At 57.9% G+C, this 24,816-nt stretch overlaps 1 protein-coding gene across 6 annotated transcripts in view; it reads left to right on the forward strand.

Moving 5' to 3' along the window:
• Positions 1-1,745: 1,745 nt before the first annotated feature.
• Positions 1,746-24,816, forward strand: part of ACSBG1 (acyl-CoA synthetase bubblegum family member 1) — a 43,822-nt gene continuing 20,751 nt past the window's right edge. The window contains exons 1-4 of one of the 6 annotated variants that reach the window (XM_047735869.1): positions 14,621-14,736; positions 15,414-15,564; positions 17,995-18,093; positions 19,056-19,153. In XM_047735869.1, coding sequence (XP_047591825.1) covers positions 15,524-15,564; positions 17,995-18,093; positions 19,056-19,153 — 238 coding nt within the window. In that variant the 5' untranslated portion in view covers positions 14,621-14,736; positions 15,414-15,523. Of the gene's footprint in view, positions 1,910-14,620; positions 14,837-15,413; positions 15,565-17,994; positions 18,094-18,343; positions 19,154-24,816 lie in introns of those variants that run through there. The other 5 variants (XM_047735868.1, XM_047735873.1, XM_047735872.1 and 2 more) reach the window with 5 other exon arrangements.

Consider the following 24,816-nt stretch of genomic DNA (forward strand, 5'->3'; position numbering starts at 1 on the left):
CCTCAGGGGCCTTGTCATCTCCACCTCAGAAATGGCCCAAGGAAGCCCCTCCCCACACCCCTCCCTAGCGCGGCTCCCTTCCTAGGACCCCTGAAAATCTGGAGGAGAGGGGGAGGGGCAGGGTGTCCTGGCTAGGCCCGTGCACACCTCCTTCCAAACCCTTCTAGGCCTTCATCTTAGCCAAGAACGGGACATCATTCTCTGACTTGGCTGCGCATAGCTGCAGGCTCCCTGACCCACCACTCCAGGCGCGGTCCCATGGCACACCCGAGCTCAGAAACAGGGTCCCCCACCCGGTCACCATTCCTGTCCAGGTGGCCAGTTTCAGGCCTTTACCCACATGATTCAGTCAGTCCAGCGGAGGCCCAGAGAGGGACGGTGACCCATGCAAGGTCCCAGGGGAGGGGGCAGGAGTGAGGGTTCCGGCCTCAAAGCCAGGCTCTGGGGCCCTGACCTGTGTACGGCAAACAGCACCGGGTGGCAGCACCCTGAGGCCGGAGGCCGATGTCCGAGTTTCCCCGCAGACTGCCCAGCTCCTCCTCGTCCTGCTGCCGCCACCTGCCAGGAAGCATCCCAGCGACCCGGCGGACCCCACCGCCCCTTCCAGGGATAGCCACCAACAGCTCCTGCCTGGAATTCCCACTCGTGACCCCAGAGCTCACGCCCACTCAGAGCCCTGGAATGTGTCCTCACTTAGAAGGACGGCCTTTGCGGACGGGCCCATGAGGACGACGTGGTATGGGGTCAGGTGGGCCCCAGTCCCGGGACGGCCGACCTCACGGCAAGGACAGGGTGAGGGGCGTAGGCACAGACTGGGGTGTGGCACCTCCAAGCCTGGGCTGCCGAGGGCACCAGCAGGGCGGGGAGAGGCCAGGGAAAGGCTCTCCTGGAGTCCCGGAGGGGGCGCGGCGCTGCTGATGCCCGACCTCCCGCGGCCGACCTCCAGAATGTGAGATGATGACCTTGGGCGTGAAACGCCCCCCATTCTGTGGCGCTTTGCTCCAGCCTGTTTCAGGGACCTCTACACAGTGGGAGGGGGCTTTCTGGGGTCCAGAGGAAGCCCTCCGTTCTCCCTGCCCCGCGTCCAGCAGTCCTCCGCGCCGCAAGCCCATCGGCGCCCTGCTTGCCTTCCGCCGAAGGGGAGATCCGTGCTTGTATTTTGGTGTCCTGGATGGTCTTGGTACTTGGTCCCTCTCCCATGTCTGCTTTGGCTCAGTTGCCTGTGACAACGACAGGACAGTCCTCAGGGCGGAAATGTCTCTCCTGCCCCGAGACTGGGCTTCTGGAGGACAGGAGTCAGGGGCCCCCTCAGCTGGCCCTCATCTGGGCAGGGCCTGGGCAGGAAGGTCAGGGGGGAGACTGCCAGCCGGGGCTCGTGGGGCAGACGGTGAGCTGGGCAAGGCTGCAGGCTGTGGGCCCTGGCGGCAGCAGCCATGGTGGGGTCTGGGCGCACCTGCGGCTGGGATCCCTTCTGCTCCAGCACCGCCGCCTGGAAGGCCAGCGAGGACGGTTGCGGGGGCAGAAGCCGAGCCCACAGGCCAGGCTTCCGGCAGATTTGCATCACAAAGAACGCTGCTCCATTGAAATTCTCCTCGCCTCCAGTGAAACAAAACTGCAAAGAAAAGTGAAGTTTTCATCCAGAGCAACTTCACCACCAGGAGCAGGCGCGTTCTGAGCTTCTAAAAATAGAGAGGAAATGGGCCTCTTTGGGCCACTCCGGTCGCCGCCTCCCAGCCTGGGGCCCGCCCCCACTGCCCACTCAAGGGCAGCCTCCCGCCCCGTGGGACACCCGCCGCAGAGGCCACGCAGCTCTGGAGCTGGACGCGGCCACCCCGGAGAAGCCCAGCATGCCGGACAGCGCGGGAGCCCCGCAGGCCAGCGGGCCTGCCCGGGAAAGCTCGGCCGCCAGGTGAGCCCGCCATCAGGCCGGTGTCCGCGCTCTGGACTGGGGGCTCTGCCCTGGGGTCCTGGGGCAGCTCTGCTCTGTGACCCTCGGCCTCCCCATCTGGGAAATGGAAGGAAGGGTCCGGATGGTCCGTGGAATGAGCGCTGGCTGGGACGTGAGTCCTTTGACTGTTACTTGTGCCCCCCAGGGGTGTGAGCCAGGGGCTACAGTGGGATGCGGGAAGGACCCCTCAGTCCTTAAGAACCTTCCCTATCTCCCCCAGGGCCCTTGGCACATGGAGTCGATAAGAGGCAAGGACAGGGAGAGCTCGGGCTAGCTGTGTGACCTTGGCAGGTTCCTGACCCTCTCTGGGTTGCGGGCTCCCTGAAGCCCTCGCGCTGTGTATTCTACCAACCCGCGATTCGGAGAAATCAGACATTTGCTGGCACCCACGCAGACCCAGGCCCTGTCCGCCCAAGGAGCGGGGGCTCCTGAGAAGAAGGGACCCAGTCCCGGCCACAGAGCATTCAGCCAGGAGGCAGGAGAGGGCAGACATCTCCAGAGTCCAGACATTGTGCTCGGTGCCCAGAAGGGGCGCCGGCCACTGGGGAGGGAAAGACTTCTAACTGTGGGGGCGACAGCCATGGTGAAAAGACGCGCAGAAAGTTGGGGACTTCGGGGATGGGAGAGGTCCGGGCGCTCGCTGTGTAGGATCCGAGGGGAATGAGGGGGAGCTGCCAGGTCTGAGCTCCAGAGCGCCCGGCCCCTGTTCTAACAAGAGAGGGTAGGAGGACAGGATGAATGTTAACGAGCCTCAGAGACAGAGGCCCCTACAAGGGCTGGGCCCTGGGTCTCTAGGGAAATCTCCAGAAGCAGGGGGTCCTTGCCTGCAAGGCCACGAGTGCAGGTGGTCCAGCCTCCCTCCCTGGACATAGGCCGTACCCCAAGGATCAGCAGACCCCTTGAGGTGGCTGGCGGAGTGTCCTCACCCAGGGGTAGCTTCTGGATGGCTCTGCACACAGGTCGTCTCGGCACCCGCCTCCATCCTGGGGGCGATGCGCTCATAGGCCTGCCTCAAAAGCTCACCCTTTGACAGGAAGCACCAGGCTCTGCTGGTTCTCTGGGTTCCCCGTGCCCGCAGACAAGCAGTTGGGGTAGAGGGGAGTGTCAGGAGCCCAGGGTTTCCTGAGGTTCAGGTTCACCGAGAAGGTCCATGGGGACAGGGGTGGCCAAGGGTCCTGTGCACTCACTGGGGTCCAGCAGCTCTGGAAGGGCTGGGCAGCAGGGTCCTCAGAGGCTGAGCCTGTTTTGTAGACACCAGGAAAGGGAGGCCGTCAGACAGGGACAGAGCTCCCGTCGGGGAAAGAGGGTTATGGGAAAAAGCGCAGTTACAGGACCTGCCCCTCTGCCTTCTTGCTTAGAGGCTCTGGGTAAGTCGTCTGGCCTCTCTGAGCCTGAATCCCACCTTCCGTGCCCACGAAGATGGACCCTGACCCCTGCTGGCCTTGCGGAGAAGTCGGGCAGATCCCGTAGGCTGGAGAGGATGGCTGGGTTCCAGAAGCAGAAGGCCATCTCCCTGGCACAGGGGACGTCCTGGCAATGCGGGGAACTCTCTTAGTGGCACGGGGGGATGCTGGTGGCAGGGGATCTTGGGTTCCCACCACGCTCTGCTCCGGACCTACTCTGACCCTGGGCAAGTCTGGCTGGCAGAGCCTCCGTTCCCCCGTCCGTCCAGCGGCTGTGAGACCGCGAGACCGCGGGCCAGCTCTCCTCCAGTAGCCCGAGAGGGGCCTTATCTGCCCACCCCGCTCCCAGGACTGCAGAGGGGACGACTGGAGGTCGGTGGGGGAAAGGAACTGAGAGCCGGAGGAGGGCTGGAACACCAGCCAGACCGACGAGAACTCCCTTCTGTGCCAAGCTGATGGCAGGGCTGGCGCTGTGCCTTTTGGTCAGGGTTGAGGAGAAGGAGCCAGACCCAGGCCGGCAGAGCTAGAAGCCGCGGGGCTGGAGCAGGGTCCCCTTGAGACTGAGGTTGGAGGCCATGCCGGAAGTCGGGGGCACTACTGGGTGTGTACAGAGGCCCTGTTCGAGTCTGTCTGGTACAGAGAGCAGCTGTCCAAGGCTGATGAAGCCCAGCTTGGAGGAAGACATTCAAAGGAACCAGGGAAAGCAGTTGTTCTGGGGCTGGGAGGTCGTGGATGCCCAGGGGGCAAGCAAGGGCACCACCAGGACTGAAGGTGTGGGTGAGGGGGAGTCAAGGGCCTCGTTAGACCGGTCAGGACAGGCCAAGCTAACTTCTAGGTCTGGACGGGCTGGTGTTGCCAGATGAGGGGAGGCTGCGGCCGGAGCAGCTGGCCCTGAGGAGCCCCGAGAGCACAGAAGCGGAGGAAAGCCCAGTACGGGGGGAGAGGAAGCTGGAGGGGTGGGCTGGAGGCTGGAGGCCAGGAGATGGGAGCCTGCAGGGCCGAGTCTGGTCCAGGGAAGGACAGTGAGCAGACCACACTTGCCCTGGGCTTCCAACTGCCCCTCCCGGCAGGGCCCACCCAAAGACTGGGTGCAGAGAGATGGCCGCGGGAGCCAGGGACGTGAGGCAGGCGGGGGCCCAGCAAGCCTGGGGAAGGAGGCTGTTCTCCCTGATGGAGCTTCCCAAGTAGGACAAGGGGTGAGCTCCCCGTCTCTACGCTGGGTAAGCTTAGGAGGAACAGTTAAAATGCAAATACTAGGGGAAGGATACAGGCCTTCGAAAGAAGGGGGGCTACCCAGTACCTCCAGGTTCTCCCCAGCATCCTCCCTGCTCCCCATCTACGAAACACGGCTAGGGCGGGGGTTTGGTTTGTTGTTGGGCCATCTTCATTGTTTTTCTCTGCTTTCCCAAACACACGCTCACTTATGCAAAATCATTCGTCATTGACTACGTCAGGCCCTGTGCTGAGCCCAACAGAGTCATCACGGAAAACCAGGCAGGCTCCTGACCTGAGGAGCGAGTTTACATCCGTGCCACAAAGACCCACATCACACTGTAATTGTGCAATGACCTATGGACTTGTCATTGCGAACGTGCCATGGAGGGACTCAGGGAAAGGGGGAGGGGATGTGAGCAATGACACCAAACACTACTCGAAAATGGCTAAACTGGCACATTTATGTTACAAATGTTTTATCGCAATAAAAATTATCTTTAAAATGTTGGTAATATTTTTAAGGAAATTATGGACAGCACGTAAGAGATGTCCAGCCTAGGTTTGACAACACCTTAGGAGAAGCAACACCTAAGCTGAGATTTTAGGTGTCGAGGAAGGGGTGATTAGGGGAGCTTTCTAGGAAAAAGTCGCAACACATGCAAAGGCCCTGAGACGGGAAGGAGCTCGGAGTGTTTGAGAATGTGCCAGGCCAGTGGGCACAGGCAGAGAGCTTGGGAGTCTGTGTGCCCCAGGAAGGCTGGTGCAGATGCCAACACTCCCTGGGCAAAGGGCACATCAGTAGAGTCAGAGTCCCCGGTCCCGGACATCTGAATACAGATCCGGATGCCTTCGGGATGCAGGTCAGCCCAGGCCAGCCCTGGGTCCTTGCAGGGGATGCCAAGCTGTTGGCTGGGGACACCAGAGCCTAAGCTGGCCTGGAGTCGGGACGCTGGGCCCAAAGCTGACTTACTCTGTCCCCACGCAAGCCCTCGAATGGTAGACCCTCAGGTCCGTGGGTCTTTTTTAGGTCACTGAGTCTAACCTGCTCCATCACAATGGTCATATATTATCAACCTACCCTGACTTGAAAACTCCAGTGATGGGGAACTCACTACTTACTTCTTTGTCCCTGCAAAAGATGTGGTTTCATTTAGAGAAATCCCTACATCACTCTCTCCTCCCAGGCAGTCCTGGCCCCTTACAAGGGACCCGGTGAGGGACGCTTGAGGTCAGGGCTGGGATGGTGCTTTGAAAACTGTGAAGGTCATGGCCATGGGAGGGACGTCTGGGACCAAGCTCAGGCTCTAGCCCCAAGCAGCTGTAAACTAGACTTTTTACATATGCAGAACCTAATAGGTTGCGTCCTGTATTAATGGAAGGAAGTTGTTCATAGAGTGCGACGCACAAAGGTGAGTAGAACTTGATGAGGAGGCTCGGGGCAACACGGTAGAGGTTTCATCATCCCAGAACGTTCTTATAATCCCCGACAGTCCGCCCTCGCCCCCTCTTACATAAGTAGCCCGTGGGAACAGACCCTGCTCTGGCAATTTCTGGACGTCCTGTCAATGGGTCACACGGCAGGTGCCCGTTCCCTCCTCCCTGTGAGACCCACCCTTGTGGGTAAGTGTTTCTGCCGCTCACCCTTCTGCCCTGCGAGGTGAACTCTGCTCCAGGCTCTTCCACACTTGAATTATCCATTCTTCCGGACATTTGGGCTGTTTCCAGATTGAGGATTTTATGAACTGAGCTAAGGAACATTCTTGCCGAGCGTGTTTTGTAACGGGCGTATTTGTTTTCTTGGCTCAACCCCTGGGATCCTACTGCCGGCTCCAGTGGAGGGCGGGGGGATGTTTGAAGAAGCCACCAGATGCGTCCCCATGGGTCGTGCCTTCTGCGCTGGCGTTCTCCGCCGTCCCGCATCTCTGCCGGCGCTGGGAGCACTGTTCTCTGCGAGCCACTCTGCGGGGTGAGTGGTGGAGTCTCCCTGTGGGTTCGGTGTTCGTTGCCCTCTAACGGTGCTGAGCCTGCTTCCAAGAGCTGACAGGCTGTTTCTACACATTCTGTTGTGAGGTCTGCTCAGATCCCCAGCCAGTTTCGTAACTGCATTTAGCCCTTTTGTTCTTGTTTGTTGAGATTCTTCCTACGTTCTGGACATCAGTCCCTCAATAGATACAGGGCGTGCCAATATTTTCTCCCACCTTGTGGCTTATTTTCCCTTTTGCAATGCTGTCTTGATGAACAAACATCTTCTATTTGATAAAATACAGTCTCCTTGGGGCGCCTGGGTGGCTCAGTGGGTTAAGCCGCTGCCTTCGGCTCAGGTCACGATCTCACGGTCCTGGGATCGAGCCCCGCATCGGGCTCTCTGCTCAGCGGGGAGCCTGCTTCCCCTTCTCTCTGCCTGCCTCTCTGCCTGCTTGTGGTCTCTGTCTGTCAAATAAATAAATAATATCTTTTTTTTTTTTAATCCAATCTCCTTTTTTCTTTTATGGTTGGAGACACTGTGTCTTCTCTAAGACATCTGCTTCTGCCGAGGTTAGAAGATACTTTTTTAGGTGTTCTCCCAGAAGCTTGATAATTTTAGCTTTTACATTGATGTGCATGATCTATGTCAAATTAATATTTTTCCACACATTGATTCAAGTGCCATTTGTTGAAAATAATTTTTTTCACTATTAAGCTGCCAAGTCTCCTTTGTTAAAAAAAAAAAAAAGAAAAGAAAGAAAGAAAAGAAAAGAAAAAGAAAAAAATCATTTCACCATACGCATGTGGGCCTTTTTCTGGACTTTCTTCCGTAGCCTGTCTTCCATCCTGATGTTCCTCCCGTACTGTCTCCTTTGCCCTGGCTGCATCGTAAGTCTTGAAACCAGGCAGTCTTGGTCCCCCGTGTGGTTCTTTCCTCCTGCTTGGGCAATGGCCAGTGCCATTGGCGGCTGCTCAGTTGTTCTAGGACTCTTGCCTCCGGATTCTGTACAATGGCCACCTCTGGGTGTGCGCTGAGCTAGTGACTCATCTCTTAACAAGTGGAGAATCGCAGAAGCTGTGGGATTTCGCTTCAGAAGTTGGGTCACAAAAGGCTCATGCTTTCACCTTCATTCTCTTGCTCGTTCTGAGGGAGAGGCCCCTGTGGCAAGGGCTGAGGGAGACCTCTGGCCGAGAACCAGAGAGCTGAGGCCCTCGGCCCAATGATCTGCCAGGGACCGAACATGAGCAGAGACAGGAGTGAGCTTGGAAGCCGGTCCTCCCCCAGTCGAACCTCCAGACGAGATGCAGCCTGGAGGACAGTGTGACTGTGGCCTGTGCGAGGCTTCGAGCCAGAGGCACCAGCAAAGCCACACCAGACTCCTGACCCACGGCAGCTCTGAGGTTATCAATGCTTAAGTGACTGCATTTTAGGATGCTTGTTATGTAACGATAAATGACTAACACACTCACTCCTTTGTGTCCCCACACGAAATTTAGAATCATCTTGTCAGTCTCTGCCAAAAAAAGCTGTTGGAACTTTGATAGGGAATGAGGGAGACTCTTCTGATCCATGAACATAGTCTGTATTTTCATTTATTTAGGTCTTTGATTCCTCTTATCTGTGATTTGTAATTTTCAGTGTAGATTTCTTGCACACCTTTTCTTCCATTTGTTCCTAAGAATTGTATGGGTCTTGATGCTATGTAAATGTATTTCACACTTAATTGTCCAACATTTATTGTTGGTAGATAGTAATACAATTGATTTTTAAAATTATTGACCTTGTATTCTGTGATCTTACTAAATTCTTTTATTCTAGTAACTTTTAGGGGAGGCCCTCCCTAGGATTTTTTATTTGCATAGTTTTATTATCTGTTAATAAAGATAGCTGTATTTCTTCCTTTCCGGTCATTTTGTCTTTAAGTTTTCTTGTCTTATCGCACTGGCTAGAACCTCCAATGGAACTTATGTAGAGGGGACATCCTTCCCTGCTCCTGACATCATTGGCATTTCCAGTGACCTTCATTCCTTTCTGGAGATTTGTGGTCCTTCTGGTGCAATCCCCGTCAGCCTCAAACCAATAATGATTATTTATTATTTTTCATGGTTTCCATGGGTCACAAGCAGCTTAACAGAGGGGCTCTGACTCAGAGTCTCTGGAGGTCATAGTCAAGGCATCAGTCAGTCAGGTGCCAGACATCTGGACTTGGAGGACCTGCTGAAAACTGTATTTGTTTCCTGTGGACACTGTGACAGGTCACCACAAACCTGGTGGCTTCAGACAGCAGATATTTATTCTGAAGTTCTGGAAGTCACACTTTCATGGGGCTCCAGGCAAGGTGTCAGCAGGACTGTGCCCCCCTCCAGAGGGTCTCAGAGAGACTCTGTCCCTCGCCTATCCATCGTCCAGCATTCGTCCTTGACCTGCGGCTTCACCACTCCAATCTCTGCCTCTGTGGTCACACGGCCTCTCTCCTGTGTGTGTCTCCCTCTGCCTGGCTCTTGTAAGCATACAGGGGACTACGGTTAGGGCCCACCTGGAGGGTCCAGGTCAATCTCCCTGTCTTAAGATCCTTAATTTAATCACGTCCGCAAAATTCCCTTTTGTCATAGAAGGTAATAGTCACAGGTTCCAGAGACTAAGAGATGGATATTTTGGGGGGACAGTTTTCAATTTACCACATTGGTTGTTGGCCAAAGACTTTAATTATGCCAGTGGACCTCTCTGTCGGCTTCTTGAGAGATAACGCCCAGAAGAAGCAAATCTATAGAGGAAAAGTAGGTTAGCAGTTGCCTAGAGTTGGGGGCCTTGAGAGGAAATGGAAGGTAACTGCTAAGAGGTTTAGGGTTTTTTCTGGAGATGACAAAAATGTTCTCAAAGTGACCATGATGATGACGGCACAACTGTGAAAATACTAAAAATTATTGAATTTTACAGTTCAAATGGTTGCTTCTTCTGGACATTTCATGTCAGTGAACTCGTGTATCATCTACCGTGAACGGCTTCTTTCACTAATCCTGCTTTCGTGATTCAGCCACGTCATGGTATGAGGCCGTGCTCATTCAGTGGACGGCCAGCTCACATTCCAGTGCAGGGAAGCGCCCCATTCTGCTCACCCTCTCATCAGCTGGAGGACATTTGGGTCATTTTCACTTGATGGCCACAGTTCATGACACTACCAGGAACACATGCACAGGGGTTTATCTGGACATGTTTGCATTTCCCTCAGGTGTCTATGTGGGGGTAGAGCCGCTGGGTCATAGGATAACTCTGTGCGTCACCTTTTGAGGACCCGCCAGACTGTTCCCTATGGTGGCTACACCCCCAACAGCCGTGTGCGGGGGCTCTGATGCCTCCCACCCACCCAACACTCCTCCTCATCTCTCAGACTACAGCAGTCTAGGAGAAGGGTTGAGTGTCTCCATGGTTTTGATTTCCTGATGGCTGGCTGTGCTGAGCGCCCCTGCGTGTGGCTGTTGTCCACTCGTGCATCTTGCAGAAATGTCCACTGAAACACTTTGCCTGGTTTTAATCAGGTTACTTGTTATCTTGTTGAGTTGTAAGGGTTCTTTGTATATTCTACATGTAATTCTCTTAGCAGAAATATAATTTGCAAATGTTCTCTCCCGTTTTGCAAGTTTTCTCTTTGCTTTATTTATGCTGTCCTTGAAGCACAAGAAGGCTTAATTTTGACATAGTCCAATTTATGTGTTTTTCTCTTGCTTCTTCTGCTCTTGACATCGTGTCTCAGAAGGCTGTGCCTAACCCCAGGCCTCACAGACTTCGATTTTCTTCTAATGGTTAAAGTTTTAGCTTTTACCGTTAAGACTGACTTTAATTTTTTGTGAGTATGGTGGGGTCCAACTTCATTCTTCTGCATGTGGATATCCAGCTGTCCCAGAGCTATTTGTTGAAAAGACTGTTTTTCCCCTACTGAATGGTCTTGGTGACCTTGTTAGAAACCAGTAGACAGTATATGTGAACTTGAGTTCTGGACTCCATGTTCTGCTCCCTTTATCCACACATGTATTCTTGCATTGCACTGCGTTGTCTAAATGACTATAGATGTGCAGTGTGGTTTGAAATCAAGAGGTGTGAATCCTTCAGCTTTGTTCTTTTTCAACATTGTTTTGGCTATTCTGGGGCTTTTGAATTTTCATATAAACTTTAGACCAGCTTGTTGATTTCTGAAAACTAAGTCAGCTGGGGTTTTGATAGGGATTATGTTGACCTATAAATCAGTTTGGTGGGGGGGTAATTGTCATCTTAATATTAAATCTCTTGATCTTAAGATGACTTTCCATTTGTTTAGATCTTAATTTCTTTCAACAGTGTTTTGTTATGTTTAATTTTTAAAAACCTTTTTTTTTTCTCCCTATTCTTTTGATTGAATAATTTCTACTGTTCTGTCTTCAAGTTCACAACGTTTTTCTGATTGTCTCAAATCTGCTGTTAAGCTCATCTGGTGGGCTTTTCATTTAGAGATTGTACTTCCCTTATACTTTCCATTTTCATGGGCAACCCTCCGTTATTCATCAATCATGTCGTTATTTTTTCTTCTAATCATCAAACATGAGTTAGGAACTAAAGTCTTGGCATTAAAGTCCTGGCACGTTAAAGTCCTGGCACACTCATCTCAACATCTGTGTCAGATCCAACTTTGTTTCTGTTGACTGCCTTTTTTCCTCAATTTTGGCTCAAATTTCTTGCTTTTTTGGATGTCTGGTCATTTTTTGTTATATGCTAGATATTGTTATGATAGGTTGGGAGTACGTTGACTCAAAGGGTTTAACTGCACGTGCGTCAGCTGGTGTCTCAGCCACAGGGCTCTGCCTTTCTGAGTCAGTCACTCCTAAGAGTTCCCATGTTGCTGGCTGTGTGCAGCAGCCCCGGAGCTTGGCAGACACCCAGCCACCTTCAGGCAGTGTGTACAGTGCTTGCAAGTTTGAAGTCGGGAGTCAGACTACCTGGCTTTGAATCCCAAATATTCTGATCACCAGCTGTGTCAGCTTCAGCACTTCAGCTCTCTGTGCTTCCATAGCCCGTATGATGTGGATTAGAATTCGGTACCTACTTCACAGGACTATGGGTATAACTGAGTGAGTTTGCACATGTAAAACAACTGGAGCAGCACCTGCCATATGCTAAGGTCTCAGGAGATGTTAGTTTGAACTTTTAAAAAAGTGAAATGAGGGGCACTTGGGTGGCACAGTCAGTGAAGCCTCTGCCTTCGGCTCAGGTCATGATCTCAGGGTCCTGGGATTGAGCCCCGCATTGGGCTCTCTGCTTGGTGGGAAGCCTGCTCCCCCCTCCCACACCCCCTGCCTGTGTTCCCTCCCTTGCTCTGTCTTTGTCAAATAAATAAATAAAATCTTAAAAAAAGAAGAAGAAGAAGAAAAGCAGTGGACACTAGCGACAGCGACAGGAAGTGCCCTCATCAGCCGTCTGAGGGCTGCCTCTGTTCACATCTGTACGAGGTGTAGAGGCAATGGCCTGACACATGGAGCCACATAAATGCTAGCTACTGGCTGTTTACATAAAGTTATTATTTCTGCCGGCTTTCCCTCTGCCCCCTCTGATCTAGGGGCCTGGTAACACCCCATCTGGTAGCCTTGTCCCAGCCCGAGGCAGCTGAATTCCGGCCCAGATGCCAAAATCACCCTTCACCAGTGCAAGGCGGTCCCAGAGAGGACCAAGGACTCACCCACAATCACCTGTCCGGGGCAGGCCCCAAGCTAGAAGCCACAGGGCTCAGTGTCCAGAACACTTTGTCTTGGGCAGGACGGGACTGCCTCCTGGCTCAGTCTGGGTTTTGCAAGAGAGCCTGACCATGGACGAGTTCATCCCCATGCAGGCCTGTGAGCTTTGTCCCGACAGGGCTGGAGACTCTGGGTGTGGCCAGCTGGGTTAGAATCGAGCTGGCCGGCCTCACCCAACACGGCAGAAGCCAAGCACGCCACTCCCCAAACACATCTCTGTGGGGGCTCAGTCCCCAGGTGCCTGCCACAAAAATGTTCCTTCTAGTGGGTGTGGCGAACTTGGCTTAGACCACTCGTGCCCTGTCCCCACCCTTTCGGAGAGACCATGGGTCCCCCAGGAGCTGGTCTGTCACAGGGCCTCAGCTGCCTCCCTCGGAACACATCCTTCGTCTCGGGCCAAACAGACACACCCTCACTCCCTGCCAGCTGTCTCCTTTAATTTCGCTGCGCCCCCCACCCGAGCCTGGGTTTGGTGCCCCAGTGACCCTGAGTGCTTCTCCATTCATGGACAGTCCCCGGACTACTGTCACCTCTCAGCCTTCGAGGCATGAGCCAGGCTGGCTGGCTCCCTCGGCCCCCACACCCCCTGCACAGGGGAGGTACTGAAACACTCCCCGTGGTAGAAGGGGGATCCTCCTGGTGCTGTCGGTCCTGGGGAAGGATCAGATCATTTCCAGGGAATATGGGCTTCGTTAGAATTTTTACTTCATGGTAGACAGTTATGCTTAACAAAATAACACCCAGCCTCTAGACTGCGTGCTCTGGGAGGGGGTCAGCTAGGGCAGCTCCAGAGGGTCCCTCCCAGAGGGCTTCCTGGAGGAGGAGGGGTCTGGAGAACAGGAGGCTGGCCAGCTTGTGGATTTTGCAAGGGGATAGAAAGTGAAGATGATATATTTCCCAAGCCACCCTGATCCCAGAAGGAGCCTCTCAGCCTCCTCGTCTGTTTAGGAACTGCTGTAGATCCAGCTGCCCAGGGGTGCTAAGGCCTGGGCATGGGGTAGCTGCCAGCCCTTGAACGGAGGCCATTTCTGATGCCAACCCCCACCCCACCCACAGCCATGCCCAGCGCCAACTCGAATCATTAACACCACCACCACGGAGCCCTCGGCCCTCAGCGGGCATCATCCATGTCCTGGGGACAGAGGAGGCCTGCATTCCTTCCTGGGGTTCGCTGGGGCTGGGAACCCTCCCAAAGCACGGATGGGGGGTGAGGAGGGGGCTTCTGGCAGGTTCTCAAAGGAGCACATAACTCATGGGAGGCTCAGGGCTAGTGTCCTAGACCCAAACTGTCAGGGTGTCCTGAGGCGGCTGTGGGTGTGCATGGCCAGGAAAAGGGAACTTGAAGGTTCTGGAATTTGGTGAAAGGCAGAATTTTCTTGAAGTTGGTCCACTGGCATTGGCATACCAGCTTCCTGGGGCCGTCTGGGGGGTATCTGCCATCTGACTGGGTTCAGGGCCTTGGAACAACCAGTGTCCTGTCCCTGGACCCTCAGACGGGACTTACAATGCCCTGAACGCCCAGCGGGGCTCTGCGTGTCTTCACCTCCCCCAGAGGCAGTCCAGATCCTGAAGCTGTAGCTTGCAAGTGATCAGTAAAGGTAGGGACCTCCCGTGCTGGAAGGGCAGCTGGGAGGGGGTTTCCAAGGAGCAGGGGTCCTGGTGTTCGAAGGTTTGGGCTTGATGCGACAATCCTGCCAAGTCCTGGGGGGGAAGAATCAGAGGGGGCACAAGAGGGCAAAAGGGCACAGGGCAGGACGCTGGCTGCCACGGGACAGGGACCCTCCCGAGGCAGAGGTGAGGGAGCAGGGGACTGTTTCATGATGCAGATGATGGGTAAATCTAGCACCCATTGTGTCCTGGTTCACGGAGACCCGGGACCCGATCCCTGTTCTGCCTCTGGCTGGGCACACGACGTCGACCCCGTCCCAGGCTCTCCAGACCTCTGTGCTGCCTCGCCCAGAGCTCAGAGCTCTCCACGAAGCCTCCGCTGCAGGGCTGGGAGACTGCAAGGGGAAGGCACACCTGGGCTGCTTGACGCTGGGCGTGCATTTAGTACAGAAAAGTTAAAATGTCAAAACCAAACCAAAAGTCAAGCTTGCGCCCTGCCGCTGGGGCCTGGGCCGGCTTCAGGACGGAGCCCAGCCGAGGGCGGCACCAGCAGACGGCTCCCCCACCCACACCCTCGGCTCTCTCCCTCGCTGTTCCCCGTCCTCTTGTGTAAGGCTCGCAGGTGGGCAGCTGGGCCTGCGCCAGGTGGGTCAGAGGTGTCTGGGGACACACCTCACCCACAGCCCCGGGGCAGGCTGGGGCGGGTCCCCACGCATGCCCGGCCCCCCTGCCTCATTACCTGGAGCTCAGGCAGCACCAGCTCCCACACTGGGAGCCTTAGCCGGCGGCGCGCAGGGAACGCCGAGCCCCGTCCCTGCCTCTGCCTCGGGGAGGCAGGTGAGCCCCCGTGGGTCCAGACCTAGGGCTGCCTCCACGGGGCTTTTGGCCCGGAACCCAGGATCCTGAGAGAGCTGCGGGGGTCCAACCAACCTTCGAGGTGAGACAGGCCATATGGACTAAGGAGAAGCAGGGGCGTGGACCACCGTGTGGGGGGATCAGAGAGGCCCCGAGGAAGCAGCTCTCTGCTGGCCTGCTGGCGAGCCTGACTTCCGCCGCTGCGGCGGGGACAGTGGGATCTGGAGGAGGAACTGCTCCTCTCCCAGCCCGGGCCTTTTAGGATTCGGGGAATGTCTGAGCAAGGCCCTGAACTGGAAATCCTCTGCTGAGTTTCCAGAGATAAGGTCTCCCCTTTGCACTCCGGGCGGAGAGAGGTGGGAAGGGGAAGAAGAATGGGGAAGGCAGCCAGGGCGGGTGGGGGTGAGGCACAGGAGTCCCGGGGACCCGGTGGGTTTGCTCATCCTGGTCAGCGCCGCCTGGCCCTGGGAAGAGAAACTGGAGCCCGAAGGCCAATCGGCGCTGTTCTCAATACGATCAGGTGTGTGGGCTCAGCAGGCGGCAGACTACAGTCAGGTGCCCGGCCCCAGGAGCCGGTGAGTCCTGCCCAGCAGGGAGGGCACCCGCATCCTCACCCAGCCGGGCCGCGGGCCGTGACGCACGCTGTGTCTCTGTTGCAGGGCGGTTTGGTGGAGCGGGGCCTCTCTGGGGCTGATGCATCCCCTGCGGTCCCCACTCTCTCCTGGGTGAGCTCAAGGGGCACAGCCGCCCCACGGGGACCACGCCAGAGATGCTCCTGCTCAGGTCTGCCAGCTCCGTCCTGAGGACCGTGTAAGGAAGTAGGACCCCACCCTCCTCCCAGAGACAGTCTCCGCATGGCACGGCGCCTGGACTCCCAGGCCTGGGCTAGGTGGCTTTCTTTCCCCTGAGTCACCCTCCCAATCCCATCAAAGAACTTTCTCCTCTTTTCTCCCGGGAAGACCCCTGACAACCCCCAGCAACACGGGAGAGCCGCTGAGTGCACGAGGCACTTTGCAGGGTCCCATAGCTTCACCACAGATGCAGGGCTGGCCCAGGGCCCCGAGGCTCAGAGAGGAACGGTGACTTGCCCAGGGTCACACAGCCAACGGAGCTGACCCCAGACAGGCCGGTTCTGATGAACCTTAGAAAGCATTTCTTGAACACATGTTGCATAAGGCACAGTGGCTTGGCTGTTGAAAGTGAAAAGGGAAGAAAGAACGAGTAACGAGGAGGTGGACCCCCATCCAGGAGGGGCTCCCATGGAAAACGAGGGTTCCTCTTGGCTTGTGGGTCACACACATGGTGACAACTTGAGGATGCTTACTGAGCTCCAACTGTGCACCTCAGGCCCTCTCAAGGCCAGAGGACAGACAGACTCATGGAGCTTACCAAGTCGCGTGTGGCCTTCAAGGCCCAAACCGGAGTGTCCAAAGGCTGTGAGAGTGAGAAGGTGTTGGGGACAATCCCTGAGGGCTTCCTGAAGGAGGAGCTGAATGAGGCCCAGTAAGCTCTGTCTTCATATGGTTCGCTTCAGCTGCTGGAGCAGGACAGGAGGACAGAGGAGAGTTGACCAGAGACGGTCAAGAGAGGAAGTGCAGGCTCTCACCGCCCCCTCCGCCGGTCCCACAAACCTCGAATATACCTTCAGTATATTACTGCACACAAGCCCTTCAAGAGCTTCCTCGCCCCAGGGCGACTGGGCTGCTGCTAAGGACATTTGGTTTCTGTGCAAGCGGCGTGAGGCCAGGTTTTAGTGGGGTACATGCGCGCAAGAGGGGGTCTAGCTTGCCAGAGGGACAGGAATACTGTGCTCATCCCCTTGGACGGGTTCTGGTCATGATCACGGTGGACCCACCTCGCCTGCTGGTCCCTCGCGGGAACCCAGGGCTGCCCAGAGCTGCAGCAGGAGTCCAAGGGCCCCGTGTGTGGGAGGGTCAGAGTCATCGGGGTGGCTGCCCTCGGATGACGCTGTGGAAGCCAGGTCCACGGGCTCACTCCCCAGGCAGAAGAGGCTGGTTTGGCGGGCTTGGCTCTCCCAGCCCCCAGGCGGCTGCAGACAAGCCAGCAACTTGGGGGCGAGGAGGACCACTGGAGCGGCCGCTGCGGCACCCCCGCCTGGACACGGGGCAGCGGCCACACAGGGAGGGCTTGGTCCCTGTACCACACAGCATGGCTCCCTTCCCTTCCATGCTTTGAGCGGGGACAGGACGTCAGGGAGGTCCTGCAAAATCTGTTTCCGATGGTGGGCGAGGGTGCCACCCCCTTCCAGGGGCCAAGCTCCGACAAGGGCAAGGCCACGCCTTCCTCACCCGGGAGACGGGATGCTGCCCTCTCCTAACGAGCCATGTGCAGGGTGAGCGAGGTGTCCCCGTCACAGTCCCCCAGGATGGGGGGTGGACGGCAGCACGTCTGAGCCGCCAGAGCCCGGCCCGTGCGTGGGGCTGCCAGGCGCTTGGGAAAGGGCCCCACACAGAAGCAGAAACCAGAAGCTCCACCAGGTGCAGGACAGGCTGCCCGTACCCTCAGTGGTGGGCATTTTTTTTAAGATTTTATTTATTTATTTGACAGAGATCACAGGCAGGCTGAGAGAGAGGAAAGGAAGCAGGCTCCCCGCTGATCAGAGAGCCCGATACAGGGCTCGATCCCAGGACACTGGGATCACCACCTAAGCCAAAGGCAGAGGCTTTAACCCACTGAGCCACCCAGGCGCCCCAGGGGTGGGCATTTAAAGCAGACTGTGCTGGTGGTGGGCGGCCTCTGCTAATCTGGGCATGGGGAGTCCAGAGGCTCCGGGTTTGCCCCTAGGGTGGCCTCACCCGTCCTTTGAGGACACGGCCAGGAGAGTGTGGGCCCTGTACCAAGTTCGCCGTGCCTGCTCAGGGGCTCCCCATGGGGGACCCTCGGCCCCTGCGTGTGCATGTCCCGCATCCACCCACTAACTGCGGTGTCTGTGCCCAGAGCTCGGGGGCCGTTTGGTACCAGCATGGCTGTCTCTGAGCAGACGCAGCATCCACTCTGTGACCTGAGAGGGTAATGGTGGTGGCCAGTGACCCAAAGTCAGCAGGACAAGTCCCACGTGCTCAGACCCTCCACCTAGCACAGGGGCTTCTGGCCCCAGACAAAGGGGCTTGCTCACAAAGTTCCCAGGAAGGGGACCACCTTGGCCCCCACCCAGCCCCCTCTCCCCAGGCCCCTCCCTTCATAACCTCCTGATGTCTTTCACTTTAAAACCTATCCCAGGTTCTTAAGCAGACTGCTGCCAGGTGGGCCTGGGTGCGTTCGGAAACTTAGTTTGAACCTGCAGAACCAGCAAGGAGTAAGGCCGAACGTGACAAGCAGGTAACCGGCGTAACAGCCTGGGAAATGGGCAAGGATGGGACCGGCCCCACCCTGACAGACAGACGAGACTCCCTGGAGCCGGGGTCCTGCCCTCAGGGCTGCCATGACCAGCTACACAGGTTGCACACTGCACAACTTCAGTAGGCTCTGTTTACTTATTGATGCGTAAAATATGCCCCTGGAGTTGAGTGAGGTAATAGCCCTGCTTGACCCTGGTGCGTATACTGAACTCCATCCACTCATCACCCAGGACGCTGAGGTCTGGCCAGTTGAACCCTGAGGAGGAATGGTGCTGAGGTTCAGTCGGTTGACAATAGAGACCCCATAACCCCTTAGGCCATCCAGCTGGAACAGGAGATCCATTGTCCACGCCACCATGCCTGGGAAGTGAGGAGGATCTGGGCCGGGGTGAAAACAAATGGCCTGAGCCCAAGATCTCTCTGGCCCCACACCTGTCCTCTCCCTGGGGGAATAGGCTAGGGCCTCCCCACAGGTGCCCCGGGAGTGGGGAGGTCCTTGCTGGGGCCCACACGGGACGCGTGGGAGCCCTAGGAATGTCCTCAGCTCCAGTCTGAGCTTGTAAGCATGAGTGCGTCCGACGCCTGAGGCCCAGGGGTCTGGGAGTGAGCAGGAGGGGCTCTCATGAAGTCATGTCCAGAATCAGCCAGTGCTGGACCCCCACCCAGCCTCTCCTTGTCCAGATGGGGACACTGAGTCCAGACAGAGCTGTGCCCTTGCCCAGAGTCACACAATCCAGAGCAGAGCAGGGCTGACCACTGAGAAACCACGGTGGGGGGCTGGGAGGGCGAGGTTAGCCCTGCAGCTGCTATGTTCTTGTCCCTGACCCTCACCGGCAGGCAGGGATGCCCATGTCACCCCCGGTGCCCAGATGTGTGCCAGGCAAGCACCGGGAAGCCAGGCCGGGCCCAAGGGTCTCACATTGTTTCTCCCCTCCCCGCCAGCTCCCTGACTAATGCGCAGAAGCTCTCCAAGGAGTCCCTAAGCCGTGCTCTCACGCTCTCATCCCCGGAGGAGAAGGACGCCCAGCTGGATGGCTCAGGTGAGCCGGCCAGGGGACTGCAGGCTGTGCCGGGGTGCTGGGGGGCTGCAGCAGAGCCCGGGCAGAGGCGAGCTCGGGGAGCCACAGGACAAGACTTCGGTAACCGGATCTGGTGGAAATCCTGCTGGTCGCCACGTCCCCAGGAACCCCATCACACCCCTTTCCTTATGGCCATGTCAGGGCCCAGCATGAGAGAAGGCAGTGACTGGTGGGGAGGACAGAGGCAGGGAGGCGGCCGGGGCCTCTGGACGGTTGGAGGTCCCAGGGAGCAGCCTGGTTGCCTGGGGTGTGGGGCCGCCGGGGCCTGGAAGGGGGCCGAGTCTGTGGGAGGCTCTCAAAGACCTTCTCCCACAGCTGCCCAGGGAGGGCGCAGAGCCGTCATTTACCCTGAAGAGTCATCACAATGACAGTAGCCACATAGCTTCGCTGGTGTTTATTGGCTGTGTGACAACATTGTAGCAAAAGCGCAGGTCAGAGGTAAACAGAAACAGGAAGCGTCTGGTGCGCAGATGGCCGTCTCCAGGTCCTGCGCAGTCCCTGGGGCAGTGCCGTCCTGTGTCACCTGCCCCTGCGCTCCTGGGAGCAGCCAGGCACGACCCCGAGGCTGTCCCCTCGCTCGGGTGTTGGGGTGCAGGTGTTTGAACTTGGGGCATGTTTTGCAGAATGTTCTTAAATTTGGGTCTGCCTGGTGTCTTCCTCGTGCTCAAACTAGATCTGGGATTTGGGGAGCAAGTGGAACTAGCTGGGGAGGCCATTTCTTTCTTTTTTTTTTAAGATTTTATTTATTTATTAGAGAGTTGGAGAGAGATCACAAGTAGGCAGAGCAGCAGGTAGAGAGAGAGAGGGAGAAGCAGGCTCCCCGCTGAGCAGAGAGCCCGATGCGGGGCTTGATCCCAGGACCCTGGATCATGACCTGAGCCGAAGGCAGAGGCTTTAACCCACTGAGCCCCCAGGTGCCCCTGGGAGGCCATTTCTTCTGGTCTGCGCATAGGACCGAGGGGAGGGCAGAGCCAGCAACAGGTGGAGGGGAAGCCCGGGCCTCCTCCCCCAGATTTCTTCCGATCGGGCTTTCTGGGTCGGTGGACCGAGGAGCGTCAAGGCAAAGGTCACCATGTGCGCTAGAAGAGATGCCAAGAGGCGTAAGGAGGGCATACGCCTCAGGGCAGAGCTGCTCCCAGGGATGTTAGCACTGCCAGGGGCGATGTCCGGCCCGTGGGGAGCCCCACAGGCCCGGCATGTGGGTTGTGCTCTGCCAGCCTGTCCTGTGCAGCCTCAGGGCCTCTGGGGCATGGCCGCAGTGGGATCCGAGTCCCGCAGGGACCGAGTGCCCGCCACATGCCCGCCTGGTGCCGGGGCTGGGCCCTCTTGCTCTCGGGACTGCCCAGCAAGTCCAGAAACCCAGGGAAGGAGGAAGGAAGGAGCCTTGCAGCTGCCTGTCCAAAAACGCTCTCCATAGGACTGGAAGACGGTCGTGGGGAGGGGCTGGAGGGCGGTGGGGGGTTCAGTCCTCCTTCTCCACCCGCCTGCCCCTGGAGAACACGGGGCTCGTGCTCAGCTTTGTGCCGAGGGGTTCGCCATCCCGTATGTTACCTTCAGAGAGCAGCGTGGGGTGGGCCTAAGTTCATTCCCACGTGACGGAGGAAACCAGGCTCAGAGAGGTTCTATGACGGTCTCAGTCACACTGCTAGTAGGACGTGGAAGTCTTCACAGGTCACGCTGCGTCTTGGGGCCCCGGGGAGCATGGCCCCCTCCGGGCCCACCAGCCCCCGCCTCCCCTCCAGTTCACCTCTGAGCCGCGGCCCCCCTGGGGAGTTCAGGGGAGTCTTATTTTCACATCACCTACCACCGGGGCCTCTGGGAGTTCCCAGAAGCCGGAGGGCCCTCGAGCCCCTGTGCCCAGGCTCCGAGCTGGGAGGCAGGCCCACTGAGTCGGGCCTGTGAGCTGCTGGAGTCTGACCTCCACACAAAGGCAGCCTTGTGCCAGGCCCTGGAGATGCATTTCTTTCTAGTTCTTTCCAGCGGAGCATGAACCCCAGCTGGAGCAGGGCAAGGCCAAGACCACGGGAAAGGGAGGGGGTCCAGGGAGAGCAGCTGCTCGGGATGGGACCGGCAGAGGGGCTGGCCAGAGCCCAGTCCCCACGGCCGCTCTTCTAGCGGACTCCCACACCCCCAGGGAGCCCTGAGCCCCATGAGGCCTGTGGTTGGGTCAAGGGCTGCACGGGGCCTCCTTGTCCTGTACTCCCACCCTCCCAGATGCCTCAAGGACAGGGCTGCTCTTGGATGGGAGGAGGCAGATACCACCCTTGTCCTGGGACGCTCACAGCCTGAGGCAGGGGGCAGGGTGGGGACAGTGGGAAGGGAGCGCCCCCACAGTCACTTCTGCCTCTGGCGGGGGAGGGGTGGGTAAGGACAGACGTCCGAGAACAGAGCGGATGCGTGCAGGCAGCGCCTTACCAGTGGGAACCTCGGCTGCACCAGCCTGGAAGAGAGGGGACCCTTGTGCGAACTTCCCCTGATCACAGGTCCAGTTCTGTGGAGGGTGTAGTAGACGTTTTGTCTGGGCCCAGAGCTGTCGTGTCTGATGTTGTTTCGGAGTATACGGGAGGTTGACGGGGTCAAGAAAGAGCCCTCGGAATCTCTTTGATGCAAAATGTGGTCTTATTAAAGCTCAGCGACAGGCCCTGTGGGCAGAAAGAGCTGCCCCAGGGCTGAGAGGCTGATGGTCCGTTTGTGCCGTGGCCCAGAGCTGCTCCTGCCTGTCCTGCCACCCTCACCCCACCCCGACTGAGCAGGCCGTGTTCAAAGGAGGGGCTGGGAGGCTGGGCTCCTGCCCGAATCGACAGGAAAACTGCCTTGGGCCCCTGGGGGCCAGCCACAGGGTTGCCCCTGAAGAGGGTGCCGGCAGAGGGAAGCCAGGCTCCGCGGGGCAGGTAGACACTGGCTCCGGGCTTCGGAGCGTCTCCAGCACACGCCCACCACAAGGCGGGCAAAGCCCGTCTCAGCAACCCCACTGAGTGGTCCAGGCCTGGACAAGTGGAATCCTGGGGGGTAGAACATAAAGGCAGAAACGGTGACCCCAGAGGGGCCCACAGAGACCATCTTGTCCGTCCCGATTGTAATTCAGGTGGGGCAACTGAGGCCCAGGGAGGATGGGGGTCTGCCCAGGCTCTCCCTGCTGAGTGGCCACAAGCCCGAGCTCATACCCTTTGGGCAAGAAGGCTGGTGAGTGGCCAGCAGGTGGAGGGGGTCTCTCCCACCTCAGACACAGAGGAGCCAAAATCACATTCTAGTACATTCTGTACAAGGTCTGGACAAGCTGTTCTGTCCCAGGCAGGCCTTGTCCTTATCTTGAGTTGTGTTCTGAGGCCACCATGACCTCTTTCCCTTAAATATCCCCATGAGGGCCTGGCATGGGTCTGAGCAGGGTCCAAGGGCTGAAGCAAAGGGTCCCTGTGTGCAGAGGGAGCGTCCATGGCCCAGTCCAGCCCCCATCCAGCCCCCATCCAGGCCCGAGTCCAGGCCCCTGTCCAGACCCCCATCCAGGCCCGCGTTCAGGCCCTGTCCAACTCCCACCCCCGGCTGGCTGACATCGACAGCAGACCGAGAGCTGGAAGGAGCAGCTCGGAGGCAGATCTGTCCCAGGCCTGAAGCCCCACCTCCCCACCCCAGGCCCACATATCCCTCCAACTGTACAATAGGCTCCTTCTCAGTCATCCCCACAGACTGTGGTAAACAGCCCCGGGCTTCTCCTCCCCCTACCGCCCTCGCCCTCACCCAGTTTTTTCTCCTTCCCAGCCAGTTCAGAGTGATTTCCTCTGCTACTCAGAAGCCTTTATCCCAGAGCCTCAAGGACAGCAGCTCCCAGCCCCCTGGCCACCCCCAGCATAATGGGTGATTGATAAGACACAGGCTGGGTCAGGCCAAGACCAGTGACCACATGAGCAAGAGGAGGCGAGGAGAGGGGGACTGGGCCTTGGGAAAGCCCATCGCGGGCACTCAGCTGGCATTCTCTCCTGTGCACTGGGGGGTTGGCTGCCGGCCGCAGACTGTCTGCTAGCTGGGCTGGGATTGAGGGGGCCTTCCTGGATGCCAGGCACCTTGGCTGGGTTGCGGCTGTATTCTCGGCTTCTCCTGGAGCCGTGAGCTTGGTGGGGCATGGCGGATCTGCGTCCCTGCCCAACGTCCGGGTTGGGGGGCGAGGACACTTTTTACAGGGCAGGCAACTCGGGGATTTGGGCTGGCTCCCTTGGTGGAGCATGGCACTCTTGATCTCAGGGTCGTGAGTTCAAGCCCCACATTGGGCATGGAGCCTACTTAAAACAAAAAATAATAAACAGAAAAGAAAGGGCTAGAGGGGGCTGGCAACCCGTCCTGATTTCTGTCTCCGCAGTCACTGTGGACACTGCCCCTGGAGCGGCGGGCTGAGCAGCCCCCAGCTCACGGGCCCTCCTCCCTGCTCTGGTCTGGTAGGGTGTCCTGCTCCTCCCCCAACACCATCCCCAAGGGAATGGACTGTGGACCCCCACGCCTACACCCCCTTCAGCTGCCAGGACTGACTGCGGTCTGGCCCTACTGTTGTCCTGAGCTGCTGTGACCCTGGCCACCCCGGCTCCCTGTAAGGAAGCCCTCTCAGGCCGCCAGTGTGCTGTGTGTGGGAATCCCGGCCACTTCTCCACGGAGGCTCTGTCCCCATCCACGATGGACGCCACAGGATTAGCGTTACCTCATTGTTGGCGAACGTTTGCAGCGAGCACGGTGGTTGCACGGGCTCAGGTCTGTCTGGAGAGAAGGAGGGAAGGTTCCAGAGGTGCCCGCTGTGTCAGCTCCGGGTGTGGATCCGAGAGGCAGCCCGCTTCCCCCCCACCTGCGAGCTGACCCCACCTTCCCCTGGGTGTCGTCCGCGGGCATTTCCGTGTCATTAAACTCTTCAGATGCCTTGTTCTTGTGACTGCTCGGCATCTGCGGTGTGGCTCCCCTGACGCATGCGCCAGTCCCTGCTGGGACACGGGGTCAGTCCCAGGGACCGTGCTCAGAGCAGAGCCACGGACAGATGGGTCTCTGGGCTCGCAGGCTCTGGACCCTGCTCCGGTCACACGGGCCCGTCCTGCAAGTGTGGCTGCTGCTCCGAAGGGACTCCTTTCCGAAGCCCTTTGGTGTATCTGGCTGACTGTCCTGAGACAGGGAGGACTGTCCCCGACTCCCACTCCCACACGGCCCAGAGCCCGGGCTGGTCCTGAGCAGGGTCGGCGGGGCTGGCGCTGTCTTTGCTGCTGCCTCACACTGGGAGAGGCCCCGGGCAGGAGGCTGGTGGGCCAGTGAGTGGACACGGCTCCACCAGGGGGGTCGTCACGACGACAGGCCGGGTGGGAGGAGGTGAAGGTGGGCTGAGGGATGGGAAGTAATAGATGCTGTGGCTCCCGGTGCCCATGGCCGCCACTGCGCGCACTCTCCGCCCGCCACCTGCCTCTCTAGGCTCCCCACCCGGGTGGCCCAGGCCTGACACACGTGCTCTGCGCGAGAGAGGCTCCCACGGCACGGGGACCCCATGGGCCTGGTCCAGGGCATGAGGCTTCGGAGTTCCTGCGGCCAGGGTGCAGGGCTGGGGTCCAAGGCTCATTGCTCTGCGGGCCCACCAGCCCCCCCGATGGCTCTGCCCACCTTGT

Source organism: Lutra lutra, chromosome 7 (assembly GCF_902655055.1).
Source record: "Lutra lutra chromosome 7, mLutLut1.2, whole genome shotgun sequence".
NCBI lineage: Eukaryota > Metazoa > Chordata > Mammalia > Carnivora > Mustelidae > Lutra > Lutra lutra.